Raw genomic sequence first — 17,216 nt, 5'->3', positions numbered from 1 at the left:
GAAAGTATGAGACAAATGCACACAGACCTGATTAAAATAAATGAAACACATATGCAGTATATCAATTCAAACAATAAAAGGCTGGAAAATAAAAGAAGCTTTAAACAGATATTCAGATAAGGTGATAAAAATGCAAAACTAAGACATCGAAATGAAGAAAAGGCTGGCTGAATATGAGACTACACAAGAAGAGATGATTAAAAAATAATAAAATTATAGGACACAGCACACAGAAAAAAACTGAGATTTTTTGCTGTACTCAAGAAGATGAATGGAACAGACTATATTAATTTTATGAAAGAGCAAATAAAAACTGGACTGGTATTCCACAACAGGAAATGTTAACTGAAAAGGCACATTGTATGTATGCTCCAAACCTACCAATGAGAAAACTAGCTAGATCTTTAATAGTACAGATACAATCTTACCAGCACAAAGGAGGTGATTCTGACAAAACTGTGGTAGAAGGAGAACATACTAAAAGTGTGAGACAGCAGAGTGTTTGTGGAGAATGACTACTCATTGTACACAAGACAGAAGAGCAGTAAATGTATCTCATTATCTCGGGAATGTCAAGAAGCTGGCATGAGATTCAAACTGCTGTACTCAGCTATCCTCAATATATTTTTCCCTGGAGGGAAAAATCATTTTTGATGAAGTACAAGCTAAGGAAGATATACAAAAGATTTCCAACAAAAAATAAGCTGTGAAACAGAAGGAGATTCTGCTTCTTGTTTTTCTGGTAATAAAGACCACAGAGAGACTTGTGCCAGTGAAACATTTTCCAGTGCTTCAACAGAAAATTCTTGAAGGACAGAAAAAAGCACAAGAGTTGACTAGAAGAATGGAAAGTGCATTGGAAATGAAGCAGAAACAGAGTTTGGGAGAAGGAGATCAACAGAAATAAAACAAGAAAATATGGAAATATTGGACTTTCTTGGACTTTGTTAAACTTGTGGGGACTCTAAAGCATATGCCCTATATTTGGAGAATACAATCAGTAAATTGGAAATTGACAACTGTGGGATTACAAAGCAATAATTATACTTGTGAAACACGACAAAACAAGACAATTTGGAAATACTGGACTTTATTGGACCTTGTTAAACTTGTAGGGGACTCTAAAGCATAGATACTACTTAATGTCATTAATGTTTGGAAAAATACTCAGGAAAGGGGAATAACGGGGAGAAAGTTAACCATAAGTAAAACAATTTTTTTTTCTTAATGGTACTATTTAAATAGTGCATGACTATCTTTGCATGCTATAAAGTATTTTTTCAGTTATTTTTAAGTGAAAAAGTGATATTAATGTAAATAGGTGCTTCTGTTTTTTTTTTCTTTTTGTTTCTTTCTCCCTTCTTCTCTCTTTCTCCTTCTTCAGTTTTAAGAAATATAATTACTGCAATGTAAAAAAAAGACCTGGTTAAAAGAGCATGACAAGAAAAGTTAGTGTGCTTTTTCTCATTCTTGCATATGGGAATGATTGAATTAAGGCCATTAGCTTAATCTACTAGCAAGTTTTAAGAGAAAGCAAGTAAATGGAAAAGAATATTGAATATTATAAAGCTTTTTTTAGTAAAAAGTTTTGTGTCTGGTTATCATGTCTCTATCAGACAATCTGATACAAAGAAATGTCTAGGAAAAAATGTTTTCTTAAAGCATTCAAGTGTTTTCCCAGCTGAGAGAGTTATAAAGAATAGCCAAAACAAGACAGTACTTAACAGAACCACAGGCTATACCATAAGTCTTAGCATGGATAACCTTTCTTTTAGGTTACATCAAGTTTGTGTGTGCGGCTGTCAGTTTGGAACATGAGTTCCTATTAGGAGGGTAAAACTTCAATATTTGAAGATGTACACAGTTTTGTGTGTTATTATTAAGTTAATAAGTTTGGGGGGCATTGTGTGTGTGTGTTTATTTTTGTTTTGACGGTTTTCAATAAAACAAAAAGTTATGTAAGATGTGACATAGGTTAAAATGGAGATTACAAGAAATAACTGTATAACAGTTCAACCTGCCAAAGAGTATATGCATGTGGCACAAGAGCCAAAACTACACATTTACAAAAAGCTGTTATACATAAAAGACAGGAATAATAATCTCTCATGAATATGATGTTTTCTATAATGTCTTTAAACATTAGTGCTCTCAAAGGTAAATACAAAAATAAAGAGTAGTGAACTATATTAAAAATGTAGAGTGAAAACAGTTATGCTACAGGAGACACATTTGGAAAAACTGAACACGTGAATTTGATAAAGAAAGGTTTATGGGATGGTTATTCAGTGGAATACCTGGGGCAAAGGAAGAAAGGAATACTTATATTAATTGCAAGAGAAGCTACAATAGCAAAACAACTGCATAAAAAAGACAATTATGGTAGATTTTGTAGTACTAAGAGACTACTGGCAAGGGAGGGGGATTACACTGGCATGGGGACTGGGATTTTATTTTCAATAGTGAAGATGTGTCGGGGGGGGGGGCAGAAGAGAAAATGCAACAAAGAAGGGCAGATTTTTTTTTAAGAAATTTATGAAAATATTTGGCATGGAAGATGTGAATTCAGTACTAGGAGTTTGAATTGAATTTATATATTATTCCCAAAGATGCAAACACTGGGCTAGGCTAGACAGAATTTACCGTTTCACAATAACAAGTGCATTAATTTGAAGGTCTTGATATGCACCCAGTAACTATTTCAGATCAAGTGCCATTACTAACTAAAATAAAACAGAGAATAACGAAATAAAAATGAGACATTGGTGCTTTCCGACCTTTCTCTTGAAAAGAGATGAATTTAAGGAACGGGTAGCAGAAATTATTCAAGAGCTATTAGAGAAGATAGAAATTTATTCTGAGAATATAGCTAGGAAGTGGGATAAAATTAAAGTGGAGTTTAAAAATAGGATGGAAATAAAAGAAAATGAGATATGGTTAAGAAGTAACAAGAATTATTTAGCGGGAGTGACAAATGTTAAACTACTGCAAAATAGGGGAAATCTTACAGAACAAGAACAGAAGCAAATGAAGAATGCTAAACAGAAAGTAATGGATTACCTCAATAATATGTATGAGTTTAGAAAGATTGTTGTTAAGCAACCATTTCTGATAACAACTCTAGAGCAAAAAAACTTTTAGCACAATGACTCAGGCAACAGAAAGTAGAACGTGTTGTCACCAAGCTTAGGCAGCCTATAACAAGGAAGATAAGAGATCCTGTTGAAGTATTAGAAATATTTTGGAAATTCTATGAAAGTCTGTATAAAGCTGAGAAATATGGAAATGTTTACGGAAGAATTAAATATGCCAAGAATAGAGGTAGATGAGGTTCAATTACTAACAGGACAGGAGGAGATGAGATAAAAATGGTGATGTACAGCTAATCTATAGAAAAGTCCCAGGAACAGATGGTATTCCTGTGGAAGTTTGGCAACTAGGAGTGAAAAAATGAAAGATCTGGAAGGTTTTGTTTAACACTTTTTTTAAGAGGAGGAGAGTAACCAACATCGTGGAAGAAAGCGGTGGTAGCTGTACTACTTAGAGAGGGTAAAGATTCATCGGTTCCAGCTTCATACAGGCCCATTTCAATACTAAACCACGATTATAAAGTGCTTATGTCTACAATGGCTAAAAGAATAGCACAAGTGATGCCAAAATTGACAGATATGGATCAATGTGGTTTTGTGGAGGGGAGGCAAACATATGACAACATTCCCTGATAATATTATAAGGTCGATTAGGAGGATGTATGAGGGACTGGATATGAAAATTAAAGTGGGTGGGGCCCTCTCTGATAATTTCAGCTTGAGTAGAGGAACCAGGCAGGGGAGTCTTCTCTTCCCTTTCTTATTTGAATTATATTTAGAACCACTGGCAAAGAAACTAAGGGACTCAGAAAATCAAAAATATCACTGGTATGCCAGTCAGGCAAAGATGGCTCTGCTTGCAGATGATATTATTTTACACCTGACAAAACCAGAAAGGGACATTACAGTGTTGTGGAACATTCTGAGACAGTTTCATATCTTTTCAGGTTGCAAAAGTAATGAAGTTAAAACAAAGGTAATAGCAGTAAATTGTATAACCAAACACAAATTGGTTAAGCAATATCCATATTTATGGTGACATGATAAAAAGTATTTAGGAGTATGGATTACACATTATTCTAGTATGGCAGCTACGGATAAGTGGGAAGAGACTAAAAAGATAACACAAAAACTGAGAAAATGGAAGCTCTGTTATATGAATATTGATAGTAAGGTACAACCATTTAAAATGTTTTTAGTCCCATTAGTCTTATACACAGGTCAGGCTTATTTTTATCAACAAGAGGAGAAATTGTGGATAGCAATAAATAAAAAATTATTTCATCTGGGAGGTAAGACAGCAAGAATCAAGTGGGATAAATCGATTCTTCCAAAAGAATATAGCAGATTGGGATTACCCAATTTGAAGGGGTATTTCAAAGCAACACAGTTAAGGCTTCTATACATACAGTGGATATAAAAAGTTTATACTTACGTAGTGGTGCAGCGGTAGCGTTGTTGCCTCACAGCAAGAGGTTTTCCCGTTCGATTCTCGGCTTGGGTTGGGAGTGCTTTCTGTGTGGCGTCTGCATGTCCTCCCTGCGGTCGAGTGGGCGTTCGAAAGACATGCGTTGAATGGGCATGCCTTCGTTGAAGGTTGGGTGTCGGGCTGGCAACTCGGCACCATAAAAACCAACTGCCAATCATTAGTGGACCGGATTTCCGCTGTGGCGACCCCTAATCGGGAAAAGCCAAAAGACAAACAACAACAACAACACACCCCTGTTAAAATGCCAGGTTTTTGTGATATAAAAAAATGAGACCACAATAAATCATTTCAAAACGTTTCCCACCTTTAATGTCACCTATAACCTTTACAATTCAATTGAAAGACAAATAAATCTGTTAGGTGAAAAAATATAAAAAAAGAAAAAACATACAATAATCTGATTGCATAATGTGCACACCCTTAAATTAATACTTAGTTGTGTGTGCACACCCTTAAACTAATACTTTGTTGAAGCACCTTTTGATTTAATCACAGCGTTCAGTCTTCTAGGGTAGGAGTCTATCAGCATGCCACATCTTGACTTGGCAATATTTGCCCACTCTTCCTTGCAAAAGCACTCCAAATCTGTTAGAATGTGAGGGCATATCTCATGCACAGCCCTCTTCAGATTACCCAACAGATTTTCTATTGGATTTAGGTCTGAACTCTGGCTGGGCCATTCCAAAACTTTAATTTTCTTCTGGTGAAGCCATTCTTTTGTTGATTTGGATGTATGCTTGGGGTCACTGTCATGGTGAAAGGTGAAATTCCTCTTCAGCTTTCTAGCAGACGCCTGAAGATTTTAGGCCAAAACCCATATTTAATTCTTCCGTAAACATTTCCATTTGTACCTTTTCTTGATTTCCATATTTCTCGGCTTTAAAAAGAGTTTCATAGAATTTCAAAAATACTTTTAACACTTCTACAGGACTTTTAGAACTGTTCATAATTCCCTCCACCTTGACTAAAGCCCCAGTTTCAACTGAAGAAAAGCAACCCCAAAGCATGATACTGCCACCACCATGCTTCACTGTGGTGATGGTGTTCTTTTGGTGATGCGAAGTGTTGTTTTTGCGCCAAACGTACCTTTTTGGAATTGTGCTCAGAAAGTTCAACCTTAGTCTTATCAGACCATAACACATTTTCTCACATGCTTTCGGGAGACCTGATGTATTGTTTTGCAAATTTTAGCCAAGCCTGGATGTTTTCTGTGTAAGAAAAGGCTTCCGTCTTGCAACCCTACCCCATAGTTCACACATACGGAGAATACAGGAGATTGAGGTCACATGTAGTACACAACCAGTACGTGTCAGAAATTCCTGCAGCTCCTTCAGTGTTGCTGTAGGTTTCTTGGCAGCCTCCCTGACCAGTTTTCATCTTGCCTTTTCATCAATTTTGGAGGGACATCCCATTCTTTGCAACGTCACTGTTGTCCCATATTTTCTCCACTTTTTGATGACTATCTTCACTGTGTTCCATGGTATAGCCAATGCTGTGGAAATCTTTTTATACCCTTCTCCTGACTGATATAGTTCAACAATGAGATCCCTTTGATGCTTTGTAAGCTCTCTGCAAACTATGGCTTTTGCTGTAGCAGGCAACTGAGTAAATGTCAGGAAAATACTACTAGGACAGCTGAACTTTATTTGGGGTTAATCAGTCTCTCTTTAATTGATGGCAGGTGTGTACCCAAGAAGACTGAATGTTGTTTGTCTTTCGGCTTTTTCCTGGTAAGGGGTCGCCACAGCAGAACTCCGGTCCGCTAATGATTGGCAGTAGATTTTTATGAAACGCCAAGGTGCCAGCTCGACGCCCAGCCTTCAACGAAGGCATGCTAATTTACGCACGCATGTCTTTCGAACGCTACCCAACCGCGGGGAGGACATGCAGACTCCACATAGAAGGCAATCCCAAGCCAAGCCGAGAATCGAACGGGAGAACCTCTTGCTGTGAGGTAACAACGCTACCGCCGTACCACTGCGGCACCCAAGAAGACTGAATGCTGTAATTAAATCAAAATGTGCTTCAACAAAGCATTAGTTTAAGGGTGTGCAGACACAACAAAGTATTAGTTTAAGGGTGTGCACACTTATGCAACCAGTGTATTGCACGTTTTTTTATTTTTTAGATTTTTTTCCCTAACAGATTTGTTTGTTTTTCAATTGAATTGCACAGGTTATAGGTCACATGAAAGGTGGGAGAAGTTTTGAAATTATTTATTGTGGTCTCTGTGATGCCCGTGCACTGGCCCAGCAATCAAGGAGCCTCAATCATCACCACTAACACCAGTGATGGGTGTCCATATAGGGAAAGGATAATAAATATACACAGTAAAGTACAATTTTCCTTAAGAGCACACATAGATCACAGTTTGGGTATGTTTCTCCCTTTCTCTCCAGATCCCCAATAAGACTTACCACTGGCACAGCTATAGGCTCCAGATCTCATCCTAGTGGACAAGCTAAAACCTCCAGTACCCCCTCTATCCAACCAGTGCTTCATGTCCCTCCACAAGTATCTGACACATACACATCTTACTGTGATAGGGAGGCCCTTGTGCTGAGCATTTACAGTGGATTGCAGGAGGAGTCTGAGGGAAATCTGGTGACTGATCTCCTCAGTGAGGCTCGGACTGACACCTCAGTGGAAGGGGTAGCAGTGTCCCAGCAGCTACCTCCTACCCAGGTTCAACCAGACCATTAGTCTGGGGATGGTAGGGGGTGGTCTTCAGGTGCTGTACCCCACAGTACTTCCACAGACAAGCCAGCAGGTCTGACATGAAATTGGCACCTCTGTCAGTCAGTATTTCATTTGGGAAACCTACCCTGCTGAAAATCTCTAACAAAGCATTTGCCACCTTTTCTGCCTCAATAGAGGACAAAGCCACTGCCTCAAAGTATCTTGTAGCATAATCTACTAACACTAGGATATACCTTTTCCCTGTGGAACTTGGTGTACTCAGAGGCCCCACAATATCTAGAGCTACCCTCTGAAATGGCTCCTCAATCACAGGCAAAAGCATCAAAGGAGCTCTCACCTCGTCTCCTGCCTTGCCTACCTTTTGGCACTGCTCACAGGTCCTGCAGTACCCGGTTACATCTCAGGAAATTCCAGGCCAATAGAAGTTCTGCATAATATGCCTCTTTGTACATTTTATGCCCATATGACCTGCAAAGAGAATATCAAGGTGATGGCTAGAAGCGCCAGATGGTAGGCTCTAGGCATTACCAACTGCTGTACCCTCTCATCTTCTAGCCCTCCTTCAGGGGTCCACTCTCTATACAGTAACCCTTTGTCCCAGTATACAGATTCCCCTTCCCTTGAGAATCAGGTGCCTACCTAGTTACCTGCCTCAGGCTTTACAATGAAGGGTGTGACAGCTGAGCCTGTCTCAACTCCCTCTTTGTAACCCTCCCCAGCTCCCCTTCCACAGGAAGTCTGGTATCCTCTGACAGCGGTGCCTCATAGTCAGCCTGGGTACTACTACTCACCTCTACCCTTGCAGTCCCTCTGTCCAAGGGACCATCAGTACCCACAAGCAGCTGTGGCTCACCTTCAGTCTCACTGCTACAGGGTAGCTTGCTCCCAGAAGTAACCACCTTGCCTGTCCCGGCTGCAAGCATGCAGTCTGTCTGGGTCTCCCCCAGGCTACCAGACTCACATGCTTGTCTCCAAGCCTGACTGCGGGTAACTGCACAAGCATATGGTACTGCACTATCAAAATCATTCCCTATCAGGAAATCCGCAGAGATATCCTCAAACACACCTACTTGTTGGCTTCCTTTTCCACCCACCCAGTCAAGCTGAACCCTAGCCAAAGGTATTTGGAATGGGATCCCTCCTAAAGCTCTGACTGGTGTACACTGCCCAGGCAAGTAGTGCTCCTCTGCAACCATTACAGGCTTTACAATGGTTATGTCAGAAGCTGTGTCTCTCTTAGCAATGGCCTCTTTGCCATTCACTACAATAGGATATAACCTCTTGTGGTAGTTTGGTACCCTTGTTGTCCCAAGACACCCTACTACTGGCATTTTGTCTTTCCCACTTACTGGCTCTCTCACATTTTGTTCCCCACCTTACCTTCGTGGACATCTGTATGTCACATGGCCCCACTGGTTGCATTCAAAAAATTTAACCCTAGGTCCTGGATGTGTACCTGGAATAGTGCCTTCCCCTGCTACTGGCAGATTCTGTTGGGGCAGTCTGAGCTGCCCATCATGGGTTCCTTTAGACCCATGAGCAGTACTGGGGCTCCCTTTCCTGTGCAGGGATGCCCTGCTTGCTAGGTATAGGTCTCCCTTCTTCCCCAACTCATCTGAAGTAGCACATTGTCTATCAGCTAACCAGATCCTCATGTCCTCAGGCAAAGGGCTAAGGGCTTGTTCCCTCACCAAAAGGTCTGACAGCCCTTCAAAAGTGGTGAACTGACATCCACTCACTAATCTATGAAAATAAGTGCTCAGTTCAGCAACATATTCACACACACTTTCATCTGCCTTCCGTCTATGGCTCACAAAATTTTTTCCTATATGTTTCAGGTGTTAGCTTATAAAATTCTAACAAACAGTTCTTAACAGTAGTATAATCAAAACATTCCTGATCAGAAATTTTAGACAACACAGTTACAGCTTTACCATGGAGTAAGGGGGTCAGGAACCATACCCAGAGCCTTTGTTCATCATCATAATGTTTATATATCCTCTCAAACATGTGAATCAAACTATCAAAATTATCCCCCTCTTTAACTGTGGAAGAAATTTACTGCCCTTTTGTGCTTCTGGGGTCCGGTTACCCTCTTCCCCATTACCTCCATGACTCTGATGAAGAGTCAGCATCTCCTTTTCAGGCTGCCTCTGCCTTTCCTTTTCCTCAGCTTCCAGGCATAGCAGTTTCTCATTCTCCTCAGCCTGCAAATGTCACAGTTTCTGACTGTCCTCACTCTCTAGACACCTCAGTGTCTCTGCTGTTTCTATTTCCACACGCTTGGCTTCCAACTCAAGTTTCTTTAGCTCCAGACAGATTTTTAAGTCCTCTGCAGAAAGATTGAGCTGTCCATTCTCTGAGTGTGGTACATCTCCACTGCTAGTCTGATCGTCCTCCTGGCTGCTGTTTTCTGATGCAGCTGTGCTCAAGTATGCAATCAGGTCTGCCTTAGTCAGGTTTCCATGCACCAGTGCCATAGCATGGCACATCTCAGCCAGCTGGCTCATTGTCAGCTTTCTGTACTCCTCTGCTGACATGCTGCCTGCCCTCCCTGACTAAGCTAACAAAAGAAATAAAACAATTGTGATCGGACCTCTGAGCAGTCACTATGTGGCTGATTTAGAGTACAAAACACCTTCAGTGATCACTGTACACAAGCTACAGGAATTCATACTGCCCACACCACTACAAGCCAATTAGTATTTGCCAACCAATTAATATGTGGTGTGGAAATCCCACCACTGTCAAACAATTAATATGTGATGCCCATGCACTGGCCCAGCAGTCAAGGAGCCTCAATCCTCACCACTAACACCAGTGAGGGGCATCCATATAGGGAAAGGATAATAAATACAGACAGTAAAGTACAATTTTCCTTAAGAGCACACAGAGATCACAGTCAGTCTGGGGTTGGTTTCTCCCTTTCTCTCCAGATCCCCAATAAGACTCCCCACTGGCACAGTTATATAGGCTCCAGATCTCAGCCTACTAGGCAAGCTAAAACCTCCAGCATCCTCTCTGTCCAACCAGTGCTTTGTGTCCCGGCCCAAGTAGCTGACACACACACACTTTGAGATAAGAGTTATATACAACCACACAGACACTCCTGGGGAAAGCTGGCACAGGTTCTCCAGCTGTGCCCCTTTTACCCAGACTATATGGTAGAAATCACTGCCACTATCCACTAATATTTATCGACTACAAAAAGGCCCTTATGAAAGGTTGTCCAATTACACTGTACAATAACATTATACAAATGATAAGTGCAACTGAACAGTCAAGGATTATTTGGAGTGGTTTGGCCAGTATCAATATATACATGTAATGTACTCTTAGAGCTTAAATTATCTCAACACAAAACAGCCACAGTTGAAAGGTTTAAAATATTTAATAATAAATAATAAAAACACAAGACAATACTTCTTACTACACAGTGCTAGTCAAGAGTTCATAGATCACAGAGAAATACTTAAAATAAAGTTCTGACATCAATACAGAAAAAAAACTTATCTAATCTTCCTAGTTCCTAGCTATATCTAAAAGAAAACACAGTTCCAAAATAAACTTACATACAGAACACAGACAGAGTGCTGATGAGTTGGATGTTCTCAAGACAAATGCTCTCATTCTTTATGTCCTTAAATTGATAACACAGTACCACAGATTAATTTCAGATTACATCATTTCTTTCTGGTTCCAAGGCTAACAGAACTCAGAGGTTAATAGCCCTTTTGATCTTGCAGCTGGTCAGGAAGCCAGAGCAATAAAATCAAAATTACACATGTAAACTCTAGCCATTAACTCTGGCCTCAAAACAATAGGCAGGAATGCCTCCCTCTAGACATATCGGCTCCAAGTTTTAGATCAAAGAATTTCACAGTGCTTGACTTATCAGCGTCATTACAGCAGAGTGCACTGTTGTTACATTTTTGCAGTTCCACATCTAACAGCATTTTCTTCCATTTAAGAGAACAAGCCTGTGGCTTATATTAATATTTACAAATGACAGAATTATCTGCAAAATTCTACCTGGCTAGGCTGGCAGGCTTCACCTATCTTCACAGTCTCATTTTTTATATCACAAAAAACTAGCATTTTAACAGGGGTGCGGAGACTTTTTATATTCGCTGTAGCACAAATAGAAAACTATAATTCAAAGTGGAAAGGTATGATGGTGAAATGGCAGGAAGTTCAAGAAACAAGGAGAGACTGGGATTTTGGATGCAGACCTTTAAGGAGAATAACAATAATCATACATTCATAAAGTAGCAGAAAGTATTCTAAGGACTAAGCCAACAAGAGAATGAATAAAGGAGATTCTGCTGACAGGGATGACTATAATTAGGGATACAGACAACAGGCAAGGGGGCCCTGGAATTTATTGGAGAAAACTGGCAATGGAACCAAGGTACTGGAAGCAAATAAATAGAGAGGGAAAGTTAACAGAATGGGAAGATGCCAAGAATTTATATGGACTGCAGGTTAGAGATAGTCTTCCCTATCAAGGATTGATTATCAGTGTATAGGCAAAAAAATAGAAATTGGAGGGATCATAAATGAAAGACTAGCACTGGCAGAGTTTTTAGTAGAATCTAGAACAGAATCTTCTGTTTAAAAGGAATAATTAGTACAGCATATAAAATATCGCATGATAACTATAAGAATCACTCACAGGAGGTTAGAAAGGATTGGGAAGAGAGGCTGGATAAGCAATTCACAAAGAAACAATGGGGGAGTATATGTATGTCCCTCAAATATGCAACATAGTCTAGAAGATTTAGGATCGTTGCTTGGAAGTGTTTACATAGATATTTTTATACCCCAAGTAGACTCCAAAGAATTTTTCCTCAGGTAGACAGCAAATGAGGTGTGATGGGGAAGAAAGAGGTAACTAGAAACATATTTTCTTGTGATGTAATGAGTTGGGAGACTTTAAAGACTGCCTGCAGACTACTATGTCAGAGATACTGGATGAATAAATTGGTGTCTAATGTAAACCTGTGGGACTTATGAAACCATATCCTTTTACCTCCCTTCTGATTTCTGTTGAAGGTCCATTAAGGTGCTCAGAATATGATCTTACAGCAGAAAGGGATTTATCATCTCCTTTCTAACCTCCTGTGAGTGATTCTTATAGTTATCATGCGATATTTTATATGCTGTACTAATTATTCCTTTTAAACAGAAGATTCTGTTCTAGATTCTACTAAAAACTCTGCCAGTGCTAGTCTTTCATTTATGATCCCTCCAATTTCTTTTTTTTTTGCCTATATTTCAAATACGGTTGATCCACCATAAGAGGCATTGATGAAGAATGTCTTGAAATGTTCCAAAAAATTGCAGATCTGCATCCAAGCATGTCTCCTGATGGAAATGCCTGTACCAGCTGCTCTAGATGCAACCTCTGTAGCATTAGAGATAAGGTGCAAAAAGGCACTGGCGAGGGATTAGAGTGTAGCCAACATTGAAACAACAGCCTTCCTTTGATCCACAAAAAGGGTCCCTGGAAGATTTGGCAATCTCTTTCATCAAATCTCTCTGGAAGTGGGTGATTTCTGCCTGATAATTCAATGCTCTCAGAGAAAAACGTAGAGGAGACATATACACACTTCCCGAATCTGTGCAGTGTATGTGACTTCCCGGTAAGTGGCTGGACAAAGAAGCTCTTTTCTACCACCTCCTTCTTTACTGGCTGCTACCACTACCTTAGACTCTACAGCAGGAACTTTGCTCCAATGGAACTATTAAAAATTTATCAGGCTTCTTAGGGATAGGTTCAGCAGTACCTGGGTCCTTATATATCAATAATGAAATAAGGTCAATCATCTTCATTGGCAGGGTAAACCACTCAAGAAGCTGGCAGATCAGAACTGAAAGCTTAGAGGAACAATGACTCATCGGGGAAAGGGTCTTGGGAGGATCAACTCCCTCTCTAAGAAGTACCAGAATCTAAATGAAAGAAATTTCCTCACGGGGGAGGGGGGGTCTAGGGGAACCTTTTCCTTCATCAAAATCAGTGTCAGTGGTAGCAGATTCCTCGGGGGAATCTGAGTGCCTCCTCTTGCACTTATGTTTCTGGTGGACATCCCCTATGGGAGGTTCAGAACCGGACTCAGAAACAGTGATGGAGTCTCTATGGAGAACAGGCTCAAAGCTTTCTGAAACTGGCCATCTGATGGAACAGAAAGAGCAGGCTTCAGACCTTAGGAGAGCCTATGGGGATGGGTAGAATTGGTTCAGAAAGGTCAAATCTCTCTCTGGGCTGAGAGAGGACTCCATAAAAAGCCATGATTGCAGAGCTCAAAATGGATCTGGGCAGCCCCACCTCCGAATCCATCCAACTCTGGTCCAAGGCTGATGCTGGAACCAAACTAGGTGGAGTCGATGCTCCTACGGGGAGAAAGGGATCTGATGACTTCAGATCCACTCTCAACCTACTGCAGTCGGAACACACAGTGCAGCCCAGAAACATCAATTGCGCTAAATCTGCTAGAGCCGACTTCATCAGAGAAGTCATCAGGGCCAAGCAGAAATGCAACCTTGGCTCCAATGCAGACCTACCTTGGGTTAAGATAAATCCAAGTCCTCTGATCCTACAAGATGGATCAGAAAAGGAGCTATTAAAGACCTAGAGGGAGAGATGTATCTCCTGGATCCGATGGTGGTCAGTGCTGGGACTACTGCCAAATGGATATGGGTCCAAAGGAAACTCATCATCCTGTCCACATCTGCATCCATGAGACTCCAAGTGGACCTAACTGGCTGCCTGACGTACCAGAAAGAGCAGGCTTGGAACCTTGGGAGATCCTATGGGATGGGTACGATCTGGTCCAGAAAGGACAAATCTCTCTCTGGGCTGGGAGAGGACTCTGTCAAAAGCCTCAAATGATCAAATGCCATCTAGGAAGGAGGCCTGGAGGGATATCTTGGTCTATCCCGTAGTATTGGAGACTGGAGCTTAGGAGTCACCGGTTCTGGCAAAAAACTGGATGGTGTAGCAGATCAGATGATTATCGCAAACAAAAACAGCTCTGGCTCAGACTGTTTAGCTAACTTCACTGGTGAGGTCAGAGCAGACATCTTTTTTGAAGATTTTGGATTGAAAAAATGGACAAAGCAGCAGCCACTGACTTCACTGGCACTGAAGAAGGTTTATCTCCTGGGGTTGGCTGTAGGAGACCCTTCAAAATAAGCTTGTTTCTTCTCTCAATTAAAGCTCTCTGTGCAAAGGCTTCATAAATGGAGCAAGCTACCTCTAAGTGAGAAGACCCCAAGTAACAGACATATTTTTCGTGTGTGACAGATTTAGGAACCTTGTGAGGACAAGCAGCACACTTTTTAAAACCTGACAGCTTGTCTGACATTTTGGTACAGAAAATTATATATATATATATATATATATATAAAGAAAATTAAAGTACCTGGAAAAATATTACAGAAAGATAAGGCAAAAGATAAAGACTTTTTAAAAAATATTTTATCCCAATTAAGAAAGATACTACTACTATAGAGAAAATGTTAGAAAGAAGAAGAAAGGGGGAGGAAAAAGAGATATATGTAAATGTGCAAATATGTCTGTGCGTGTATATGTGTGTACACACACATACACACATACTCATATATATATATATATATATATATATATATATATATATATATATATATATATATATATATATATATATATATATATATATATATATGTGTGTGTGTGTGTATATATATATATATATATATATATATATATATATATATATATATATATATATATATATATATATATAGACATGACACATATATATATATATATATATATACATCTATATATATATATACACACGTGCATATATCAAAATCAATAAACACTACAAGGGAAAAAATTAAGGGAACGGAGTTACTTATCTGAAAGTAAACTTCAAAAAATTTTCTACAAACTTTCCTGAGCACCAAGATCTATTGTAGCTCTTTAAGCAGCAAACAAGACCTGAGGTAACTCTTTCAACTTGTAGAGATTATTGGTATGGGAGAGGAGCGTGTGGACCAGATCCAAAACTTGGAAGCGGCCGTGGCTGGATCCAAGGTCAGATCCAATACACAACTGTTGAGGAGTGGATGGAAAAGACAACATCAGATCTCTCTCTCTCTTTTTTTTTTGTTACTGAAGTAAGGAAAAAAGGGTGGTAACACCCAAAGATAGAAAAGAATAGAAACTAAAATAGTCTAAGCTACCTAACAACTAACCAGACTAGCAAAAATCAACAACCTACACCTATTAAATACTAACAACAAGCTTGTAACTAGGTTAAAGGATTATTAAAAAAGCAAGAAAAGTCAACAAAGGTTACAATAAGCAGAGCTCTCAGACCATGATGCACTCTCTAAGGCTGTACATCAGATTTGAGGAGAGCAGAGTACTATTGGCAGAGGAGGTGAAGATCCTGGGCTGAAGACCCTAAGATGGCTGGACTCAGATCTGAGTCAGATCAGATAAACCACAGGTTGAAGCTGGATGGAAAATACATTACTCTAGTCCATTATATGGTATATATTAAAGCAGTTCATTTTTGATCACATAAAAATAAACTACCAAGACATATTTTAACTAGATACAAGATCAGTTCTGTAATTCTTAAATTTGTAAATACCTGTGCTTGTATGAAACGTGAGGAAAGACCACACCAAAAAGTGCTACGGAAGCATCAATGACAGATACACCCAAAGGCAGAGGTCCAGGAACAGCTTCACCAACAGGGACTCTCAAGTAAATTGAAGATGGGTCATGCTCCAAAGCACCACTTCCTGATGCACTGTTTGGCTGTAGCTAAAGAAATGAAAATTGAAACTGATAACTTCATGTCTTTCTTAAATGGATATTTACATTTAGAAAATACATGTCCTCTAGCACATCACAGTGAAAATTACAAATGTCTTAACAGCAAATAAAGGCTTTGGACTAGCATAATGCTTATTACAAACAAACAACAATGTCAATGTGTGGCATTAATGCATTATTATGAAGCTAAACTAAATAACATAAATTTTGATTATGAACTTGGAAAACAAACTGAGGTGAAATGATGCAAGAACAGCATATATCAAAACAGTAAACTGAAAAACACAACTTGGAGCAAAAGCTGGTCTTCAAGAACAAACAAGTTTCAAAAACATAAAAAAAGCAGGTAAGTGATGATGTGAGGCAACATTTAATAAAACAAACTCACAACTAAAATCAACAAACAAACAAAACATACAGGGAAAAAAGGGTTGGAGCGAGGACTTAATCAACCTTGTTATATTTAAATCGTGCCTTTTAATTTATGTTTGATCTGATAAAGCACCCAGTGTTAGGTGCAAAATCACTCATCTGCTTATTTTAGCATTGTATATTTTGTTTGTTGAGTTTAGTTGTGAGTTTTTTTTTCATTAAATGTTGCTACACATCTCCACTTAGCTGTTTTTTATTTTTTTATATATCAAAACAGTCTTAATTTTTGGTTCACTGTAGTATTAACCACAGACTTTTATTGACAAAAATTGGTAGGGTGCTCACCCCGGTTAATAAGTCTTAACTTTGATTAATATAAATACAAAGGTTAGATTTACTAAATGGAATACACTGCTTCACGTTGGGCAGCAAAAATGTTTCTTGATCAAAAGGGTGCATATTTTAGTCACAGATGAAGCATTGTGTTCTTAATGCACCACAAGGGGGAGTGAGGGTTGAACTGACAAGTGCGACATTCGTTAAAACAAGCCAGTAAGACAATTTCAACCTATAACGGCACTGTTTTAGTAGACATTCAGGTGGAATTAAAAAAAAAAAAAAAAAAAAACTAAGGGATGGGAGGGTGGCCTAATGGTTAAAGTGTTTGCCTTACAAACACAAGGTATGGGGTTTGAATCTCACAAGGGATAACTGGCTAGGCTTAAAATGG

The 17,216-nt window shown here is 39.4% G+C and overlaps 1 protein-coding gene across 3 annotated transcripts in view; it reads right to left on the bottom strand.

Annotated features, from left to right (window-relative positions):
• HEATR5B (HEAT repeat containing 5B) overlaps positions 1–17,216 on the bottom strand; it is a 2,176,461-nt gene that overhangs the window by 1,228,512 nt on the left and 930,733 nt on the right. For all 3 annotated transcript variants that reach the window (XM_044058540.1, XM_044058533.1, XM_044058548.1), the window contains exon 16: positions 15,927–16,102. In XM_044058540.1, the coding sequence (XP_043914475.1) occupies positions 15,927–16,102 (176 nt within the window). The remainder of the gene's footprint in view (positions 1–15,926; positions 16,103–17,216) is intronic.

Source organism: Protopterus annectens, chromosome 1.part2 (genome assembly GCF_019279795.1).
Source record: "Protopterus annectens isolate FY-2018-M chromosome 1.part2, PAN1.0, whole genome shotgun sequence".
NCBI lineage: Eukaryota > Metazoa > Chordata > Ceratodontiformes > Protopteridae > Protopterus > Protopterus annectens.
This window is presented reverse-complemented; position numbering and strand designations above follow the sequence as displayed.